Source organism: Salvia hispanica, chromosome 3 (assembly GCF_029641045.1).
Source record: "Salvia hispanica isolate PSC_SH4W2 chromosome 3, Shi_PSC_v1, whole genome shotgun sequence".
In the NCBI taxonomy this organism is placed as follows: Eukaryota; Viridiplantae; Streptophyta; class Magnoliopsida; order Lamiales; family Lamiaceae; genus Salvia; species Salvia hispanica.
Window position 1 is genome coordinate 12,757,783 of NC_142694.1, and position 18,823 is coordinate 12,776,605.

At 32.6% G+C, this 18,823-nt stretch overlaps 2 protein-coding genes and 2 long non-coding RNA genes across 5 annotated transcripts; 2 read left to right on the top strand and 2 right to left on the bottom strand.

The window, feature by feature from the left end:
• Positions 1 to 285: 285 nt before the first annotated feature.
• LOC125216288 (uncharacterized) lies at positions 286 to 2,782 on the bottom strand. 2 transcript variants are annotated; one of them, XM_089067613.1, is made up of 7 exons: positions 2,620 to 2,782; positions 1,836 to 2,273; positions 1,319 to 1,761; positions 1,178 to 1,250; positions 1,010 to 1,100; positions 823 to 902; positions 286 to 707 (listed from the first exon to the last, which is right to left on the bottom strand). In XM_089067613.1, the coding sequence occupies exons 1-7, from the start codon at positions 2,704 to 2,706 to the stop codon at positions 483 to 485; spliced, it is 1,437 nt and encodes a 478-aa protein (XP_088923739.1). In that variant the 5' UTR covers positions 2,707 to 2,782; the 3' UTR covers positions 286 to 482. The 2 variants fall into 2 exon arrangements, with proteins under 2 accessions (XP_088923739.1, XP_047973918.1); XM_048117961.2 differs by having other exon boundaries at positions 1,325 to 1,761; positions 2,620 to 2,780.
• Positions 2,783 to 12,372: 9,590 nt separating this feature from the next.
• Positions 12,373 to 14,841, top strand: LOC125214924 (pectin acetylesterase 8-like). The gene is made up of 13 exons (XM_048116157.2): positions 12,373 to 12,436; positions 12,519 to 12,624; positions 12,702 to 12,784; positions 12,861 to 12,999; positions 13,083 to 13,162; positions 13,286 to 13,372; positions 13,450 to 13,574; positions 13,712 to 13,769; positions 13,897 to 13,950; positions 14,036 to 14,113; positions 14,209 to 14,317; positions 14,406 to 14,545; positions 14,651 to 14,841. Exons 1-13 carry the CDS (start codon positions 12,434 to 12,436, stop codon positions 14,750 to 14,752), a joined length of 1,164 nt encoding a protein of 387 aa, XP_047972114.1. The 5' UTR covers positions 12,373 to 12,433; the 3' UTR covers positions 14,753 to 14,841.
• Positions 14,842 to 14,956: 115 nt separating this feature from the next.
• On the bottom strand, positions 14,957 to 16,569 carry LOC125214926 (uncharacterized). Its single transcript, XR_016137289.1, has 2 exons — positions 16,143 to 16,569; positions 14,957 to 15,547 (listed from the first exon to the last, which is right to left on the bottom strand). It is a non-coding gene; the product is annotated as an uncharacterized LOC125214926 (long non-coding RNA).
• Positions 16,570 to 16,627: 58 nt separating this feature from the next.
• On the top strand, positions 16,628 to 18,145 carry LOC148930188 (uncharacterized). The gene is made up of 2 exons (XR_016137288.1): positions 16,628 to 16,900; positions 16,991 to 18,145. It is a non-coding gene; the product is annotated as an uncharacterized LOC148930188 (long non-coding RNA).
• Positions 18,146 to 18,823: the final 678 nt, after the last annotated feature.

Consider the following 18,823-nt stretch of genomic DNA (forward strand, 5'->3'; position numbering starts at 1 on the left):
CTAATAAAGAATAAAAGGATTTAAAGCATCTTTAAAGTATATATAACTGAATAAAGATGTGTGGACGGTGGGGTTAAATGAACAGAATATCACATGTTGCTGCGTTTAATGAACAAAACTCTGCGTTTTTGGCACAACATGAGGTGTTGTGGTTTTCACATCCTTTTCCCCGTAATAGGTTATGAAATTATGAGATTCATTCTACACTTTTCTATACAAAGTTTTCATATTTAACAATTATCATGTATGTCACACAATCACACTTGACACGCTTTAGCACAAAAATGCAATGAATAAAGTACTATTCAGACAAATAATCAATTGTGCAAAACACCTATTTGTAGAAAATAATTAAGACTGTTGAACAGCAAGAAACAGCCATGTTCAAACTCTCTATCTACACTATTCATAAAAAATTATTCATTTCCACATTCTCCAAACACATAGCACATAAAAAATCCTCTCTAACTTGAATCAAAACCTCATATCCTACTAAAGGTTTCTGGATTCTCGGACTCGCCTCCAAGCTGGCGAGGGCGCTGACTTGGATGCATCATCATCTCATCACCTACATTATTCGGATGTCTAGCAACGTCTCGTCTCCTTTTCCATCTCATCACCTCAATGATGATCGAACTGCCACTCATCGCCACACCAAATCCAGCAAACGTGGACAGTAGAATTGCCATAACTGCTTGCACATGAACCTGCAAACCATTGGACTAATCAAACTAGTGTTTTTCAACTAAAATTTGTGTTTATGAACTCTGTTTTGTACAGGTTAAAAAACAAAGTTTCTTAATACAAGACAAGTATTTTTACCAAGTTGTAGAAAATATGAGCGAAGAGAACCACAAGGGAGAACTGCATCGATGCATATACCCAAACGAATCTCCTCTTCACTGGAAAAGGCACACCGCGTTAGCCTTCTTTGAGGCTACTGTATGAAGTGGAAGTTGTATAAAATGTTGCAGCCTAGTATTTCTAAAATATGGTTTGAATCACAAACCCATAGTTGAAGACGTCATGGATGCAAGGAGGCCGAGTACACACGAAAATGGAAGTGATATGGCGATTGCACTGCTACTCATTTTGCCAACCTGAAGGGGAAACAGATTTATGAGAACAGAATCATCTCAAAAATCTATGGTTAAACAGAATGAAAATTAGGCCTTACCAAAAGCTGCTCAAGAAAACAGAAGTAGGCCAGCATGCTCACAATTACAAGAACTGGCACTTCATGCCAAACCCTGTAATAAAACAAACTAAATAAATACTGAAGAGATATAATATTGTTAAGAGATGAAGATGTGCACACCAGTACCCGTTGATCTCCAAATCCACATAGGTATTGTGGGCTGCAGTGTGATTTATACAGGTTTGGATACGAAGAAGTGTGACAGGTAGGTTTGTAACTTCATTCTTGCAAACTTCACAGGTCTTGTTCCCTTTGAGGGCAAACCATTTCACTGCACATTCTTGATGAGCCAGAGCTAGCTCGCCTTTGCAGCCGCATTCCATTTTAAGGGTCTCTCCACCTTCACATAATTCAACCAAGCATATCCTACAAACAGCCTCCTCTTCAGGTATATCTTCACCACTGTTACCATCATCTGCACTTGGTAGTTGAGGTTGGCCATCCTTGGTTAGCCTAGGTGTGGATGGAACAATACGAAAGAATGTATCCATTTTTCGTGTGACCTTTTCTTTTCTCATCACAGGGACAGAAAGTGACCTCGACATGCGCCTAACTCCTTTTGCCTACAACCAAAGCTGTTCTAATTCAGCAAAGTTATTATTCTTTGAGATTGACAAAAAAAAGAAGAAATTCTTACATCATCAGGATTTGAATTTGCTACCGGGGTTACTGGCAACGAGCATGCCCTCTTCGCCCTAGGAGTAAACATCGTTGAAAATGACCATGATCTTGACATGGATGGCTTATCTTGTGAACCACCTGTGATTGAAGAGACTAGAACATTGTTGGAAGCTCGTTGCTTGAAGCCCTTTGGCAGGAGGCTCCGGATGGAAGGCATGCCTCGTGCAGAGGAAGGTCGGGGTGATCCATATGGTCTTGAATCACAAGGACTAGGTGTTAGGAGGAAGTTGACTCTCTTGGGGGTGGGAGTTGGTGTGGGTGATGGCATCCTTATTTGAACGAATTCTTGACGAGATACTTCCAATGATCTGCTTGGTATCTCCAAGAACAGGTTTGATTTTCTCCAGTGTTTGCTGTTTGATGTATTTTCAGCCATTTCCAAAGATTTTTCCAACTGTGAAAAGGAAGACAAGTTTGATTGCTTATTCAAATGAAGCACCGCATGTTAGTTATCACTCTGATTTCTCAATCAGTCCTTTTCTTGCAAATTTGAAATCGTTGAAAAATGAAAGAAACACAGATGGCGACAATGTAATGCTCTCTACTAACAAAGATTCTAGTTCTTGGATACACTATTTAATAAAAACAAAAGTTGTTAGAAGAGTTGGCATGTACAAATGAAGGTATATATTGATGATGATGATAGAACAGGTTGTCTGAGAAAAAAGTAAGATGCTCTTACACACATTAAAAAAAAGGACTTAAGTAGGATTGCAAAGATGATATCCTGAATTATATACCTTGTGAATTGGAACAGTAAGCTGTGGAGGTTTGGATGGAGTAGTAATTGCATCATAAACAGCCCAGTTATTGTCTTGTGCATTCATGATTTTATCAACTGAAAATGGTGCTGCCTTCAATTCTATATTATATACAAATATATACTTATGTAATAAAGAAGAAATTTGGAGGTAGGGTGTGGTGTTAGATATTTATCGCCCCTTCACCGTTGAGTATAAAAATATACTACTATTTGTTTCAGTAGCCCAATGGTTAAAGGTCTATTATTCATAATTAAAATATGTTTTTTTTATTAATTCATAATACTTATGGTTAGGTCCGTGATGTGCGCCAACGAGTCAAACTCTTTAGTTGCTTTCGTGGACTTTGGTCAACCATTAGTGGACGTTTTATACGTGCTAGATCTAATTTTACATCTTTATTTGTTAATGAGATAGTAATATTTATTTAATTTATAAAGTTTGAACAGTTTTATACTAAATTTGAAAGGTGAAAGATTAAATTATACTTAAAAAATTCAATTTGTCTCAATTAAATCTGTATAACTACCCTATTTTGTAAAATCTTTTAACGTATAAAGCGAATTGGGGAAATAAGATTGTAGTTGAAATGATATTATGCGAGACATCATATTGTCTTTGAATTTAAAACAATAATTGAGATTGTATAAAATAGATCAGGTACTAGCGGACATGTAAAATAATCTAGATATAAAACTTAAATATAAATAGAGAATGAAACAAACAGTAGGTTAGATGGCACAAGTTGATTTGAGATGGCCTACTTTTGACTACCACTCAACATTTCAATTGTTGGGGGAAAAGATGATAATTACTATATATTATGTCAATATCAGATCACCAATTGTACTTTCTCTCTCAATTCTTAATTAGAATAAGGAAAAATGAAATGGTAACAAATTTGGGTTTCCATTCAATTCGCAGTATTTGTGGTGCATTTGAGATATTTCGAAATAAGGTAATGTTTCAACTTTCAACAATTTAAATTTGAGAAACAACTATTTATGAGTTGGAAACAAGCAGCATGATATCATTGAACTTCTAGACTTGGAAATTGTCAACAGAAACTTTTTAATTCACCAAAGAAGCGAATAATTAATTTATTGACTATAACTGCAAATAAAATTAAGATTTTATGAAAGCAATGAGTTAAATGAATTTAACCATCGTATCAATTGATGAATGATGATTATATATATAGAGAATAGTATGTATAAGATTTATGCGATGTGAGGAACCCACATCCCACGTTTTATCCCAACTAAGGAAAAGACAGTTGCACAAAATCCACCTCTTGATTTTCTTAAATTAGTCAATATTTTTATACTATCGATCTAGTGATTATGAGTTAGATCCATCTCCTAATTTCCTAGTTAAATTAGTCTAAAATAGTCAATCTCATGTTAATGTATATATTCATGAAATTAATAGAAAAAACTTAAAAGATTTAAAATAAATTTAAATGTTATCATATCCTGCCCATACTCAAGTGGTAGAGAAAAATGTTGAGATCGATGGCAATGGAAAAGAGGAATTCTTGCTTTAGAAAATGAGTCATCATCATTCATCAGACAAGATTGTGAGACAAGAATTTTTGTGACTCGTTCTCAATAATAAAATCTTCCAGCTACACAATTATTGCATGCAAAGTTGTTTTCGAGCTCGAATTTAATTTTTCTAACTTAAAGTATGTATTTAATGTGTGATTTGCACTTTTGCCTTTAGTTTTATTATATTCCCCCTCAAAATAATATTGGAGAAAAAGGTATTCTTGCCCCCCTCTCCTCCCACCACGTACTGAGTGAGCATCTCTTCTCAACAAAAAATTTCATTATACCTACTTCACATAAAAATATATTCATTTTTCATTTTCTTCCGTTCCATAAAAATATGAACATTTTTATATATAGTAAGTTGTCATTAACTCATTAATCCACAGCCTTTGTCCTAGCGGTAAGGAGTTTAGACATTATTGTACGAGGTACTTTGTGTTGTTGCAATTGGAGCAGATTCTATTTTATTTTATTATATTATATATCGTAGCAGTAGAAATAGTAGTATAGACTAACTTAATTTAAGTCATTATTTTTGTGTTGTAGTTTGTTTGGACGGAAGCCCACCGGCATATGCTTATGTTGGGTATGGTAGTGGATCTTCAAACTGGATTGTTTACATGGAGGTATTTAAATCTATAATGTGTACCTAATTAAATCATAAACTTGTTTTAAAAATATTTATAGCATGTCTATATTTTAAAGGAAATCTGATTTACTCGTGTTCAGGTGGTGGATGGTGTGTATCACTAAAAATATTTATAGCATATCTATATTTTAAAGGAAATCTGATTTACTCGTGTTCGGGCGGTGGATGGTGTGTATCACTAAAAGACTGTATAGGTAGACCTGGAAGCAGTAAATATGCCAACTTCATAGGGATACTAGACTCGGACGCTCAATTGAACCAATGTAATTTTACTCTAAATCTAAAGGTTCTCGTTAGTATATTATCATTTTAATTGTGATTGTCATTTTCATATAACCCTTCTTTCATATTCTAATCAAGATCTCTTGACATAATAATTTCTTTGATATGTCCTTAATTATAGGAGTATATGGTACTCCTATTATAATAATAACGCTATCTAAGAATAAAATTAATTGGGTATGATGAATGTTATGCAACACATATGTAGGTCAACCTGATATATATTATATATAGGGGAGGGTTTGTGTTAAAATGACAACCCCTCTTAAAGTGACACCGTGACACCACTTATGCAACAATATTATAAACGCTACACAACAATATTACAAACACTACACAACAATCTATAGATTGTTGTATAGTGTGTCGGATATTGCTGGACAAGAAAAATTGCTGGATAAAGACCAACAAATTGCTGACCGTCTTTTTTCAAAAATTTTTTTACCACGTGGCAGCTTATTATTCGTCCACGTATACAAATGATTGACTAAAAATGATGGTATGGTATTATTGTAAGGGATAGTGGCATCTTAATATGCCCCTATATGGGAGTGTTAATATATAGAATGTATATATTCTTTCATATATAATATAGAATATGGATGATGATTAATATATTATTAAAGCAATTTAATGGCCCTTCATCGCCACCTAGACTAATAATTTCTTGGACTAATAAATTGGGTCCTGGGAAAATGCCCAAATTTGATTTGTTATATACATTGCATCGCCGGGATTTGCATTGCAATTTTTTTTGCAAATTTCTGTAACATCGTTAGCCATCACGTCAAAACAGTTACCATCTAAATTTTCAGTGTTAAAATTTATCCAGCATCCTCCAACTATTTTTTTATATGGTCCATATTTTCCTTGACATATGGCATCACGAACCCTATCAACGCAAATCTGTGGCACTTGTTTGTAGCAGTCAGGCCCTGGTGGAGTATCTGCCATAGATTCATCTAATATTGTTGCAAAGATTACAAGGAGTGTCACCATCTTTACTATTGGTTTGACTCTTGTCTTGTTTCTTTTGTTTGTTCAGATAAAAATTTTCATCAGTCTTTATATATATACCGACCTTCTTTGGTAGGTTTGTTGTGAAATTAATGCTAAAATTCTAACATGTCTTCAATTAAATTCATTATTAATTGCATTGCCAAAACATAACGTTTGAGTTCTAATTCAAACTAGGAATGTTATGTTAAGTTACAAATTCATCATAAACTAGTTCGTTGTTATGTGTCGAAATCACTTTAACTATATTCCCTAAGTAGACCACATAATATTTCACTAATCCAATTTATTATGTTAATTTTTGTTTATAGTTTATAGTTAGGAATGGTTTCCCATTTTGTATTATTTTTTAATTAGTTCACAATTGTCTATATGCATTATTAATTTTTAACGAGGTGTAATTGTGAGTCATAGTGGTATGAATCTTTACACACTAGATTGCGAGATCTTTTTATTCCAGTCTAGTTGCTTGGATGCTTATGAAGTAGGACTCCCTAGTGAGCAATTAAATGGGCATTAGCATCAGCTTTATTTCTTTGAAATTTGGTATCCGTTTGGTGACCATTGCCATCATAAACACTAGACTCAATTAGCATTCGTACACCATGTATCAAATTTAATTTATTGCATGTTATAGTTAAATATTTTAATATATTTAAAATATGAAATAAATGATATAAGAACATATGATTTTATCGAGGTTCAACTGTAATGGTCCAAGATTTAAGAATTTAAAAAAATCAAAATAAAAAAATAAAAAATTAGAACTAGAGAATTCTTAAAATCAAAACCATATACTCACTTAATTAGTAGTATTAATATATAATATAGTATTATCAAATTTTAATGTGTTGGGTGTTATATTAAAGTGAGCTAAAAACTTTATTATTTTTTAAAGATTATTGGGAATAAAAAGTGATTAAAAGAATAAGTTTATCAATATTGAAGATTATAGTATTATAATTACAAAGTAATTATTTTTTGTCACATGTTATAGTAACTCTAAGTATTTACAGTTCAAAATATTAGATAACTAATTATTTATATTTTATAGCGCTAATTATTTGTTAAAAATCTTATTTTATTTGTAGACAAAATGTACACTAAATATATAAAGCTAATAAAATTAATATTTAAAATTTTAAAGAAATATCTTTAAGTAAATGCATTAAAATGGGCATATATAAAAAAAGTTATCCAATCATGTTTTAAACGATTAGATGATTGCAGCGTGTTATTAAATGCATGCATCATCTATGCATAATCAAAATTTATATCCTTAAATAGGTGTATTTAGTAAATAAATTAATGTAGGGGTAATAAAGTACATATATAAAATATAAATTTAATTAAAAATATAATATAATATATACTTACCATTTTAAGCATTATGGCTAGAGACATTATGTCTCCAAAACATTTTCCATTCCCTTAAGTAGACCACATAATATTTCACTAATCCAATTTATTATGTTAATTTTTGTTTATAGTTTATAGTTAGGAATGGTTTCCCATTTTGTATTATTTTTTAATTAGTTCACAATTGTCTATATGCATTATTAATTTTTAATGAGTTGTAATGGTGAGTCATAGTGGTATGAATCTTTACACGCTAGATTGCGGTGATTTTTTATTCTAGTCTAGTTGCTTGGATGCTTATGAAGTAGTACTCCCTAGTGAGCAATTAAATGGGCATTAGCATCAGCTTTATTTCTTTGAAATTTGGTATCCGTTTGGTGACCATTGCCATTTTTTGGAGGTTTTAGTCCTATTGCTGCCACATTTCTTTATAAGTAGACTTTGTTTTCTTACCCATACTTTGATAATGTGATGAACCCTATAACCTAACTTTACTTTTATTGTGTAACTTTCAATTTCACATTCTTCTACTCCTCTTCCTTTACTTATTAGGAGTAGTATATATTTGCATATTATCAAAGTTTACTAATAATTATTCACTTAATTATACTATTAAAGTATATTTATTTTTTTATAGTATAATTAAAATTGTTAAGTTGACTGGCAATATAAATAAATTAATTAGAATGTGTGAAATAGAACAATTTTATGAAAAAATAATGATTGCATCAGTGAAAGTAAAAGTAATTTGGCAAATTAAGTGAAAAAAATGAGTTGTGCTTTGTTTGCGAAAATTGAGTGGTAAAGCATTATGTGTAAAAATGGGTATGCAGATGCAGGGTATTTGATAAGAGCAAGGTTGGAAATCTGTGCTAAAGAAGAAAGAACAAAAAAAAAAATTAGAAATCTGTTGTGGTGTAATTAAGTTTGGTAGACTGAATGGCCACCAAATTTAGAGACCGCAGACAGAGCTTGCCAGCTTCGCATAGATAGAATTTGATAGTATGAATAGTACTAGTATAATATTTCTATGTACTCCCTACATCATCACTAAAGTAGTACTACTATAGTATAATACTATACTCTCTCCGTTCCACATTACTTGAGTCACTTCTTTTTTGCACTCATTTTAAAAAAATAATAATAAATAGTTAAAGTGAAGATAAAATAAAATAAGAAAGAGAATAATATAGTTAAGATTTTTCTATATATTATTATCTCTTTTACTTTTCTTTTTCTCCACTTTAACTATTTATTATTAGTTTTTTAAAACGAGTGCGAAAAATAAATGATACAAGTAACGTAGGACGGAGGATCCTCCAGTATATTCTCTGCATCCATGATTTAATAGTACTATACTCTCTACATCCATGATTTAATACTCCATTTCAATTTAAATTCTCACTTTGAGTTGGCGAAAATATTTAATCTAGCTCCTTAAATTAACACCAAACAATTGCAGAATTTTGTGAAAATAAATCCAAATTTGTGGTAAATTACATGCTTGTGGAGAATTGGCCTAATTCACTCTTCTTATAGAAAAGATTGAAACCCCAAACTCCAGAGGAAAGGCTTGACATCTTCCCGATAAACTTGAACTTTTTTGTTTTTGTTTTGTTTCCCAATTTTGTATATACTCATTTAATAAATAAATAAATAAAGGGCTAGGAGTGATACAGAGACCTCAGTTTAATTGGAAAGGAATTAAATGATTGATGTGAGTGGGAGTGGGAATATGTCAATTCTTGTGGAAAGGAATTGAATGATTGAATAATTTGCTCATAAGTTTGACATTGTTTTCAATTGTGTCGTTAATTTGGATTTGGAAGGAAATTAATACTAGTTGGGTATAAAAAATACTATGGATTCCAGCTTTCACGCGATGCAATATTTCATCCAAGATACAAATATATGGGATAATTGAGTAAAATTCAAAGTTAATCTTCGACCGCATCATTTCATTTTTTGAATTTTTTAATAAAAAATTTACTGTATTTAATATAGCTTAAAATGCAGTGTATAAACACCGTCTTAGGCATATTATTTATACACAAAAATGTATTAGTTCGAAAAGCTACGTGGTCTCTGAATTTAACTACACCTCAATTTTTTTTTCTCTTTTTGGCACAGATTTCTAATTTTTGAGTATTTTTCTTCTTTGGCACAGATATCCAATTTGCTTTATCAAATACCCATTACCATTTTACAGATAATTTGGCCCATCTTGTGTACCAACCATTCTTTACCAAACAAAGCACAACACATTTTTTTCACATAATTTGCCAAATTACTTTTACTTTCACTGATGCAATTATTATTTTTCATAAAATTATTCTTTTTCACACATCTAATTAATTTATTTGTAATATTAATCATTATTTTTTGCTACTTTTAATTATTTGAAAATAAATATGTTGTATATTTAATTGAATATTTATTACTCCCTTCGTCCCACTTTAGGAGTTCCGATTTACCATTTTGGGGTGTCCCACGTTAGGAGCCCCGATTGAAATATTTCATAAATGGTAATAGGCCTCACGTTCCACTAACCTTATTTTCACTCACTTTTGATTATAAAACTAATATACGTATAAAAGTAGGACTTACATTACATTATTTTTTTTCACCAACTTTCCTTTATATTTCTTAAAACTCGTGCTGAACTCAAATGAAACTCCTAAAGTGGGACGGAGAGAAGTATACTTTGATAATATGAAAATATAGCATAAAACATAAGTAATTCAATATTAACACTATTGATATCTATTCTAAACAAAATATGTAGTATCTGATTCATTGCTTTATCTTCTACACTGAAGTTCATAGTGAAGTTCTGATTAAAGATATTTAGCAAAATTATTGAAAGAATACTATAAGATATCGAACGACAATATACGGAAATAGTATAATACTATATATAGTTTAATTTTTTGTTACGATGTTTAGTCGTCAAGAAAAAAATGTTATTAACATGATAATGCCACCGTTGCTATTAACATGATAATGCCACCGTTGCTTTTCCGACATTATCGGTTCTTTCAATGTCAAATTTTAATGAAAGTCGCCATATATATATTCTAGTTTATATCATTCACTCTCTAATTTAAATTTGCACATTTTGTATCGTGAAACATTGTAGTAACTATATAAAATTTTTAATGTGATATTAAACACTGTTGTTAATATGATAGATATAAAATTGAAGCATGGTAGTGAAGTCCTCGGTTTGGTAAGAACATTGTGGTGAAATTGCACCAAATATTAATTTAGCACCTTACAAGGCAAAAGTTTGAAATGTTGGTGACTGTATATGTGGTGTGGAATGTACCCCCATGTGATATGACCCCTCACATCATTATACTTCCCTCTAAATATATTTTAATTAATTTTATTTTGCATCACAACATATAAAGATTTGTTCATGATTTTAATTACATGAGAGAGAATTTTCTATATCCTACACATGAAATATTTGTATTCAGCTCTCTCTCAAAAAGACAAAAAGAATATAAATATAGGCATATCAATCAGAACTCCATGTCGTTATTTTTCTTCATTTTTTGACTTTTGTTGAACTCTATTATCAAATGGCGTATTTTATAAAAAAAAATACTCTGTACTTTTCAATATCTAGTATATATACTACTACAAAAGACACCACACAAACACAATATTCAGGAGTTCCATAATTTTATTTTTTTGATAAATTAGTCCATTGTGCCACAAAACTGTTGAAATTCTAAGCTCTTTTCGTTGGGATATGGATGACTTGATGAATATGGCCTGACTTCAAATAATATTCCACCCCTTAATTCATTGGCTTCTTTTTTTTTTAAGTCAGTAATTAAATAGTAGGAGTATATATTAGTCTAATTTATTTATAAAATAATTGGTTTATTTTTAAGAAACTAATTAAATTTGTTCGTTGAAATAATCAAGTATGTTGTAAGAGATAATATTGCGAATAATTCGACCCTCATCCCCTCTCTCGTCCGTTTCGCTCGCCTAACACAATAGCAGACGTCCACCACGTCTGTCTAGCTCGCCGGTGGGACGTCCTAGTGGATGCCTGCTTTTGTGGATGCTCTTGTGACCATGAAAATAAATACCATCCCTCTTTTTAATATATTTATTATGCATATGAATTTATTAGGTTTGGGATAAAATCTAGTAGGATACATCCTCTTATCACGTTACTATCATGCCAATGACATCATAATTTGAACAGGAAATGGATAAAGTTGCAAATACATAGAAGTGGAGTTTCCCGAAATGAATCTATGAAGAATGCATAGGTTAGACCTAAATTTGTTAAATAAATTCAATGCTCCATACATAGTCACCATCGACCGATCACATGACCTAAATCAATGACAACTTTTTATAGAATAGTACTCCCTCCTCCTATTGGCGGATTTAAATTGAGGATGCCATCCATCAATATTTTTTCTTGTGTCAGTATTTTTTTCTATAAACACTATTAATACTAAAGTGTTGCTATGGTATGAAAATGCCTCCACGCCTGTGTCAAATGCTGTGAAAATATGATAACATTTTAATAAACAGGCCACTCCTATTAGATTTCAAAAATTTAATTGATGTATCGAAATTAGGATCGCATAAATTATTAATTTCCAAATTAAATATCGAGTAAAGGTTTTAATGCTGGTTGAGAGTTGGCGAAAATATTAACTCTTACTCTCTAAATTAGTAACACTAGCTGTCTTACACACCCAATAATGAATAATCCATCTTTCTCTCAAAGGAAAAAAAAAGCAGAATCTTACCACTCCACGTGTCTCTATCTTATTGGCTTATTATACACAGATGGAGTATTTTCTTCTTCTTCTCTCTTCCTATATAGAGATGTCACTTCTTCTTGTATGAGAGACACCAAATTTAGTTTCATACTTCTCTTGCAATCTCTGTAGAAATGGTAGATTCTATAAACATTTCTACATTACGTTTACGCATTATTTTAAAAAATTCTTGTTTAATTTAATTTGTTTTGAATGCAGACGATCGCATTGATCCTACTTTGGTGGTTTTCGATGGTGACCACGGCTGCTCAAGTCCCCTCCTACTACTACACTCGGCTTGAGTCTGGCGTTGCAACCGGTGCAGGTTAAATTTAATTTAATTTTATTTTATTTTATCATTCTTATATAGCTCATTACTACTCCTATATTTGTGCATTGTAGTTTGCTTGGACGGAAGCCCACCAGCGTATGCTTATGTTGAGGGCTACGGCACTGGATCTTCAAGCTGGATGGTCTACATGGAGGTACGTACTTACTACTACTAGTATTTAAATCATTAATTAATTAGTTTTTTAAATAAATCTAGTTTATTCATGTTAGGGCGGTGGATGGTGTTTTTCACTCGAAGATTGTATAAATAGGTCACGAACAAATCTTGGAAGCAGTAAATATGAATTTATTGGAAATTCCCCCAACTTCACCTCCGGAATACTAGACACAGACTCCAGATATAATCAATGTAAGTTTGCTCTACCATTGAAATTATAATTGTATTCATAATACTAAATTAACTAGTACTACATTTTTTTCTTGTTAAATTAGATTTCTACAACTGGCATAAAGTTTTTGTTCATTACTGTGATGGCTCGATGTTTACATCGGACATCGAGCACGTTGATGTGGTAAGTCTTCAAACGTATATCTATATTCGAAACAAATATGTTATGATATAGTAGTAATTATTTATTTATAGCTAGCATGTTTACTGTAATTAGAATATGAGAAATTAATTAAAATTGTTTTAGAGTAACAACATCACATTTCGAGGTGGGAGGATATATAAAGCTGTGATGGAGGAGTTGCTTCACAAAGGAATGGGGAACGCTCACAATGTATATATTTATGCTTAATTTATCTTATTAGCCAATATCCAAATTACAATTACTCATATGATTTTGATTATTTGTAGGCTATCCTGACGGGTACCTCAGCCGGTGGATTGACTACAATCCTATACTGTGATAGATTTAGAGCCCTCTTTCCAAATACTACTAGAGTGAAGTGCATATCAGACTCCGGTTTTTTCATTCACGGGTAAATTGAAATTGTTAATTTCTGATTTATTTTAAGCTCACATCCTAATACAAATACTACTTATTAGTTAGGTCAATCACATGCATTTGTATTTGTGTTGTAACTTAAAAAAATAGACTTCCTTGCTTTGGTTATAGGGAAGGTGCGTTGGCAAGCATGTCTGGACGGCATTTTGCTCGAGTGATTGAAACAAATGTATTATTCTACTTCTTACTATGCATTTAAGTAGTAGTAATTAGGCTTTTATATACTACAGCATTTCAAGATTACCGTATAGATATATTGAATAGAATTCTAACATGCATGTTTTTTTGTCACGCAGCAACTTGGTTCATTATTGCCCAAATCATGCACGTCTAAAAGGGACCCCAATTTGGTGAGATGACTAACTATACTTATTACATTAAGACCTACACATGACAACTATAATACTACTAACATTATACTGAAATAAATTTTAGTGCCTCTTCCCTGAATATTTGGTTGATGATATTTCCACACCACTCTTCATAGTCGAAACGGCTTTTGATCTCTTCCAGGTAAGAAACAAAAAAATTAATAATGCATATATCCACCAAATATAAAATAATAAACTAGTATTATTTATTTATATCCAATTTTGAATATGATGCAGGTTAAATACAATTTTATATTCACTGTGCCTGGTCTTGGGCCGAATCAGTGGGGTGATTGCGGACAATTCTTGGAATCGTGCAATTCCACTAAAATAGGAATCATAAAAGGTAGTTTTAATTTTGTTTCAAGTTTTCAATTTTGAACAAAAGTTAAATTGAAACCAAAAACTTCTCACCATTAATATGTTTATTTCAGATTTTGGATCTATTTTTCTCAAAACATTGCTCAAACTTGATAAATCTTCGAGTAGAGGGATGTTTATTGATTCCTGCTATCTTCATGTCCAAATTGTTAGAGAAAACACTTGGATGTGCGCACCTTTACTTCGTAATAGGGTAAGATATATTGTTGATTTTCTTCGTCTTGTTTATTAGATATTAGGTGTCAAAGTACAATCTACTTTTTTTCTATGTAATTATTTGGTGTAATATGTGATGCAGACGCTGGAGCAAGCTATTGGTGAATGGTATTTTGATCGAAGCTCATTTCAAGAAATAGATAATAACACTTCGCCACAAGATTGTTCTAGTAGTTTAAATTAACTTGTATCTCATATTGTTACTTCTATATGTTTATATATTCTGAAGGGGTCCAATTGGCATATCTAGTAACTGCCCGTATTTTTTTTTAATCGTGGTAGCCTATTTAATTTGTTTCTCATCAATATGACTTGTTATATAAATAAAGCAATAAGGAGCCATAATTGTTTTATGTTTATTATGATAAGTCGATTATAAGCCTTCAAGTATTACAAGAAATGACAATTCTATAAAATTAGACCAAATCAACACCAATGGCAATAGACAAAGTAAAGGCCACGCCTAATGCCTTGTCACTTTTGTTTTATCTTCTATAGCCTATAGGCCGAGCATCTAAGCCATACAAGCAGCCACATTCTCTACTTGGCAATTTAAATCTTGAAATTTCGTGCATTGGTTTCTTATTTTTAAATTTGCTCAACCTCAGCTTCTGACTTTGTCACGACCGCACTTGCTAAGAATAGCACAGTCGGGAAACCGTGACTAGGGACGGGGTATAAGAAGCGGGGAAAGAAATAGGGGAAAAAAAATAAAATCAAACATTGGTTGGAGACATGACTAATCAAGTGCTGATACATAGAGGAAAAGATAATCGCTTATGAAAACTCGAGTAATTGTTTGTAAAAGTTTTCAAAATACCAGAGTTTTGAACAAAATAGACTAGAGTCTTTTAAGATGCACAGTGGAAGGAAAAGAACGCGGTTCCATGTATGGAGACATGAACCTCCGAGAGTCCTAATCTGATTGAATTAAATGTATTGTCTCAGTAGCACTTCCTCCACCACTTCATTGCTCAACCTGCACATTTAGAAATATATGCAGGGCTGAGTACAAAAGTACTCAGTGAACACATTGCCGAAAAATACAAATATACGTTTGAAAATATTGTCAAGCCATTATCACAGTAATACTCAGGGGTTTTATTAAAAAGACCTGAGCTTACTAAAAATCATTTTTCGACTGCAGTCCATTTTCTTTCTGTATTTTGCCATATCTGATCATCTTGTGCCGTAGAGATGGTGTTCTCTCACGGTCACATTAACAATCTTGTGCCGTAGAGATGGTGTTCTCTCACGGTCACATCAACATTCTTGTGCCGGGAAGGTGGCCACCTTCCTCGGTCACCAGACCTGCCTACTGGCCATAGGTCTCATGTGTACACTAGTCCGAGTAGGGACACCACCCTCACTTGGACCCGAATTCAATTCACATATCATTATTCATAACTCACTTGGCCTCACGCCAAAACAGATAGGCATCATACACAAAACATTTTGGCAAGACAACATCATTTAAAATAAACAACGAACATATGTTCGAGTTTTTCATAAATATCGCTTCAAAAATAATTTGCATTTTTATCCACATTAGTATGTAGGATATAAAAGCTCACCTTGTTTGCTTTCCAAGATTTTCACAAATAATTCTCTATTTCTCAATGTTACCTTCCTCCAGGTTCTCCCTTTTCGGAAACAAAATACAAGCTAAATTTAGCTTCAAGAATAAAATATGATAGCTTGATGACATGCATCTTATTCCATGCTTCTTCTTCTACGTATCTTAGGTTCCAAAATTAAGTTGACCCATACTAAGATTTAAAAATTTACTTTAATCACATTATTTAAAGAAAAGCAATGTGTAAAAATATCAATTGATATTTGGAAACTGGTCAAGACATCCTATTTCATTTTAAGCCCAATCAACAAATAAATTCAGAAATGGATTATTTTTCAATTATCTACTGCAGGCATTATTATTTAAAAGGGATTGGGCTCAGATTTATTTCTCACCTCTTTAGCCCAAACGAATAAAGATGAATTCATTAAGAATAGAACTCATATATATAAATATACCCAAATTCATTATCTCCCTCATCATTCAACCTAACCTTAATTAGATTTGAGAGAAGCTCATCCCACTCCCTACCTGACGCCACCGTCGCCACCCTGCCGGCGGCGTCTCTCCGATTCTCCCTCTCCTCTCTCTCTTTCCCCCTCCTCTATCTCTCCCTCTCCCTCTCTCGGATCCGCCGCCGCCGCCACTGTGCATGCACAGGCGGTGGCTTCGGCCTCCTCCGTTCCTCGTGCTGCCGGAGCAGCTTCCCGGCGCCACTCCAGCCCTGGCCGCTGCCTCCTCACCAAATCCCGAGAGGTAAATTAGGGAAATTCCATTCTATTTCCTTTTTGGTTTTATTTCTAAAGATTTGATCTTTGATTTAAAAGTTTGGTGTGTAACTTGTAGATTTGTCAAGATTGTGAATTTCTAGCAGTCATGGGGTATGGGGCTGCCCTTGTCGTCTCCGGGCTGCTGAAGAGCCTTTGCCGGAAACCCGACAGATTTGTACTAACGAGATAAGCTTTCTCATTCTTTCTAGTTATTAAGGTAGTAGGATTCTATTTTGGTTCTATTTACTGAATTTGGTGAATTGTGAGTATTTTTCTAGCTACTTAGAAGAAGACTTGAGAGTGAAACCTTTTGTTAATCTTGCTGTGTTTTGTTAATGTTACTTGGGCAGATTCTACTCTCACTTTATATATGCATATGCTTGTACATATATGAAAGAAAAGAAAGGTTTGGGGCTTACCTTTTTGATGTGAGGAAAAAGTGTTGTTGGATTGGAGACTTGATCCTACAAGTATCTGCAACTCTCCCTCTATCCGATGCGAGTATGAACTCCTCTATTCTATGTGAGTATGGAGAGAATTTGTGGAATGTTTGACAGTGATAGTGATGGGTTTCCTAAAGTGGAAAGGCTGGGGTTTTTATACTTGCTATTTCTTTGCAAGTTACTATGCAAGTGGAGGGGGTTTAACATTGGGGAAGGTTTAACATGGGGGAGGTTTTACTTGGGGAGTTTTACTGCCAAAAATCTATTCAAAGATTGTGTTTGGATTTGGGGTAACTATGCTCCGTCGATCAATTCTACTCAATCTACTATTGGATTTGATATCTTATTTGTTTACATGGCATAATCTACTTCGTCAAATCTTGTGATGAAATCTTCAAAGATTATATGCATTAAATGCACACAACCCACTTGCAAATTCCTACTTATATCTCATCATATTTTATTCGATATAATACGTGAATCTTCATAAATGAATGCCTAGGTAAATCTTTGAGAAAATCTTCAAATCCATATTGCTTCTGTATATTTTGATCTTGGCATTAAGTCCAAGATCTTATATGATTTCTACTAATTTTTCCCATTTTACGGAGGAACATTCATTTGCGGATGTCGGTGACGTGTTGGACTTTGTTGGGATGTGAACAGTGTCGTCAAATGGGCTGCCCTAGACTTGCACGTCTTTTGCTTCCGATTGTAATAGGCTAGGCTTTGATTATTTTGTAATATTGGACTTGAGTCATGTATCGAATATTACAATTTTTTTTGAATTTATTCTTTGGATAGTCAATGAAAATAATTGCTAAATAGCACAAAAGTTTATTAATAATCAAAGTTTAGTAATACTTAACATAGTACATAACTCAGAATTTTCAATAGTTTGAGAAAGCAAAAATTTAGTCATGGATCGAAATTGAGAAACCAGATATTCAAAGAATAACCACAAACATGCACTATATAATGCATTAGTATGCAATCACTTAATATAATACATATGCATTAGTATGCAATCACTTAATATAATACATGCTATTTTTCAAAACAAACATGAACAACATAAAATAGAATAACAAACCTACCAAAATGAACATAACATAATCAAAATCTTCCTAATCAAAGTAATTAGCTAGCAGAAAAAACAAAAAAGAAAAAGAATCAAGCACAAAATCCACAAATCAGATAACAAGTAAAAAGCATTCAGCAAGCAACATAATTCAGATTCATCAATGTTTAGTTATTCTAAACAGATTGCATAACTCTAATCATCAATAGTTTGAAAGAACAAGCAATTGAGTCATGAATAAGAATTGAGAAGCAAACATAGTTAGAAACTAATCAACTCAGAATTGAGAAACACAAACTCTCCAATTGCGCCGCTAAACAGAGTAACTCAGAAATTTACCTAGGTGTAGTCGGAGAAACAAGCAGCTAAACTCCGTTTACAATCA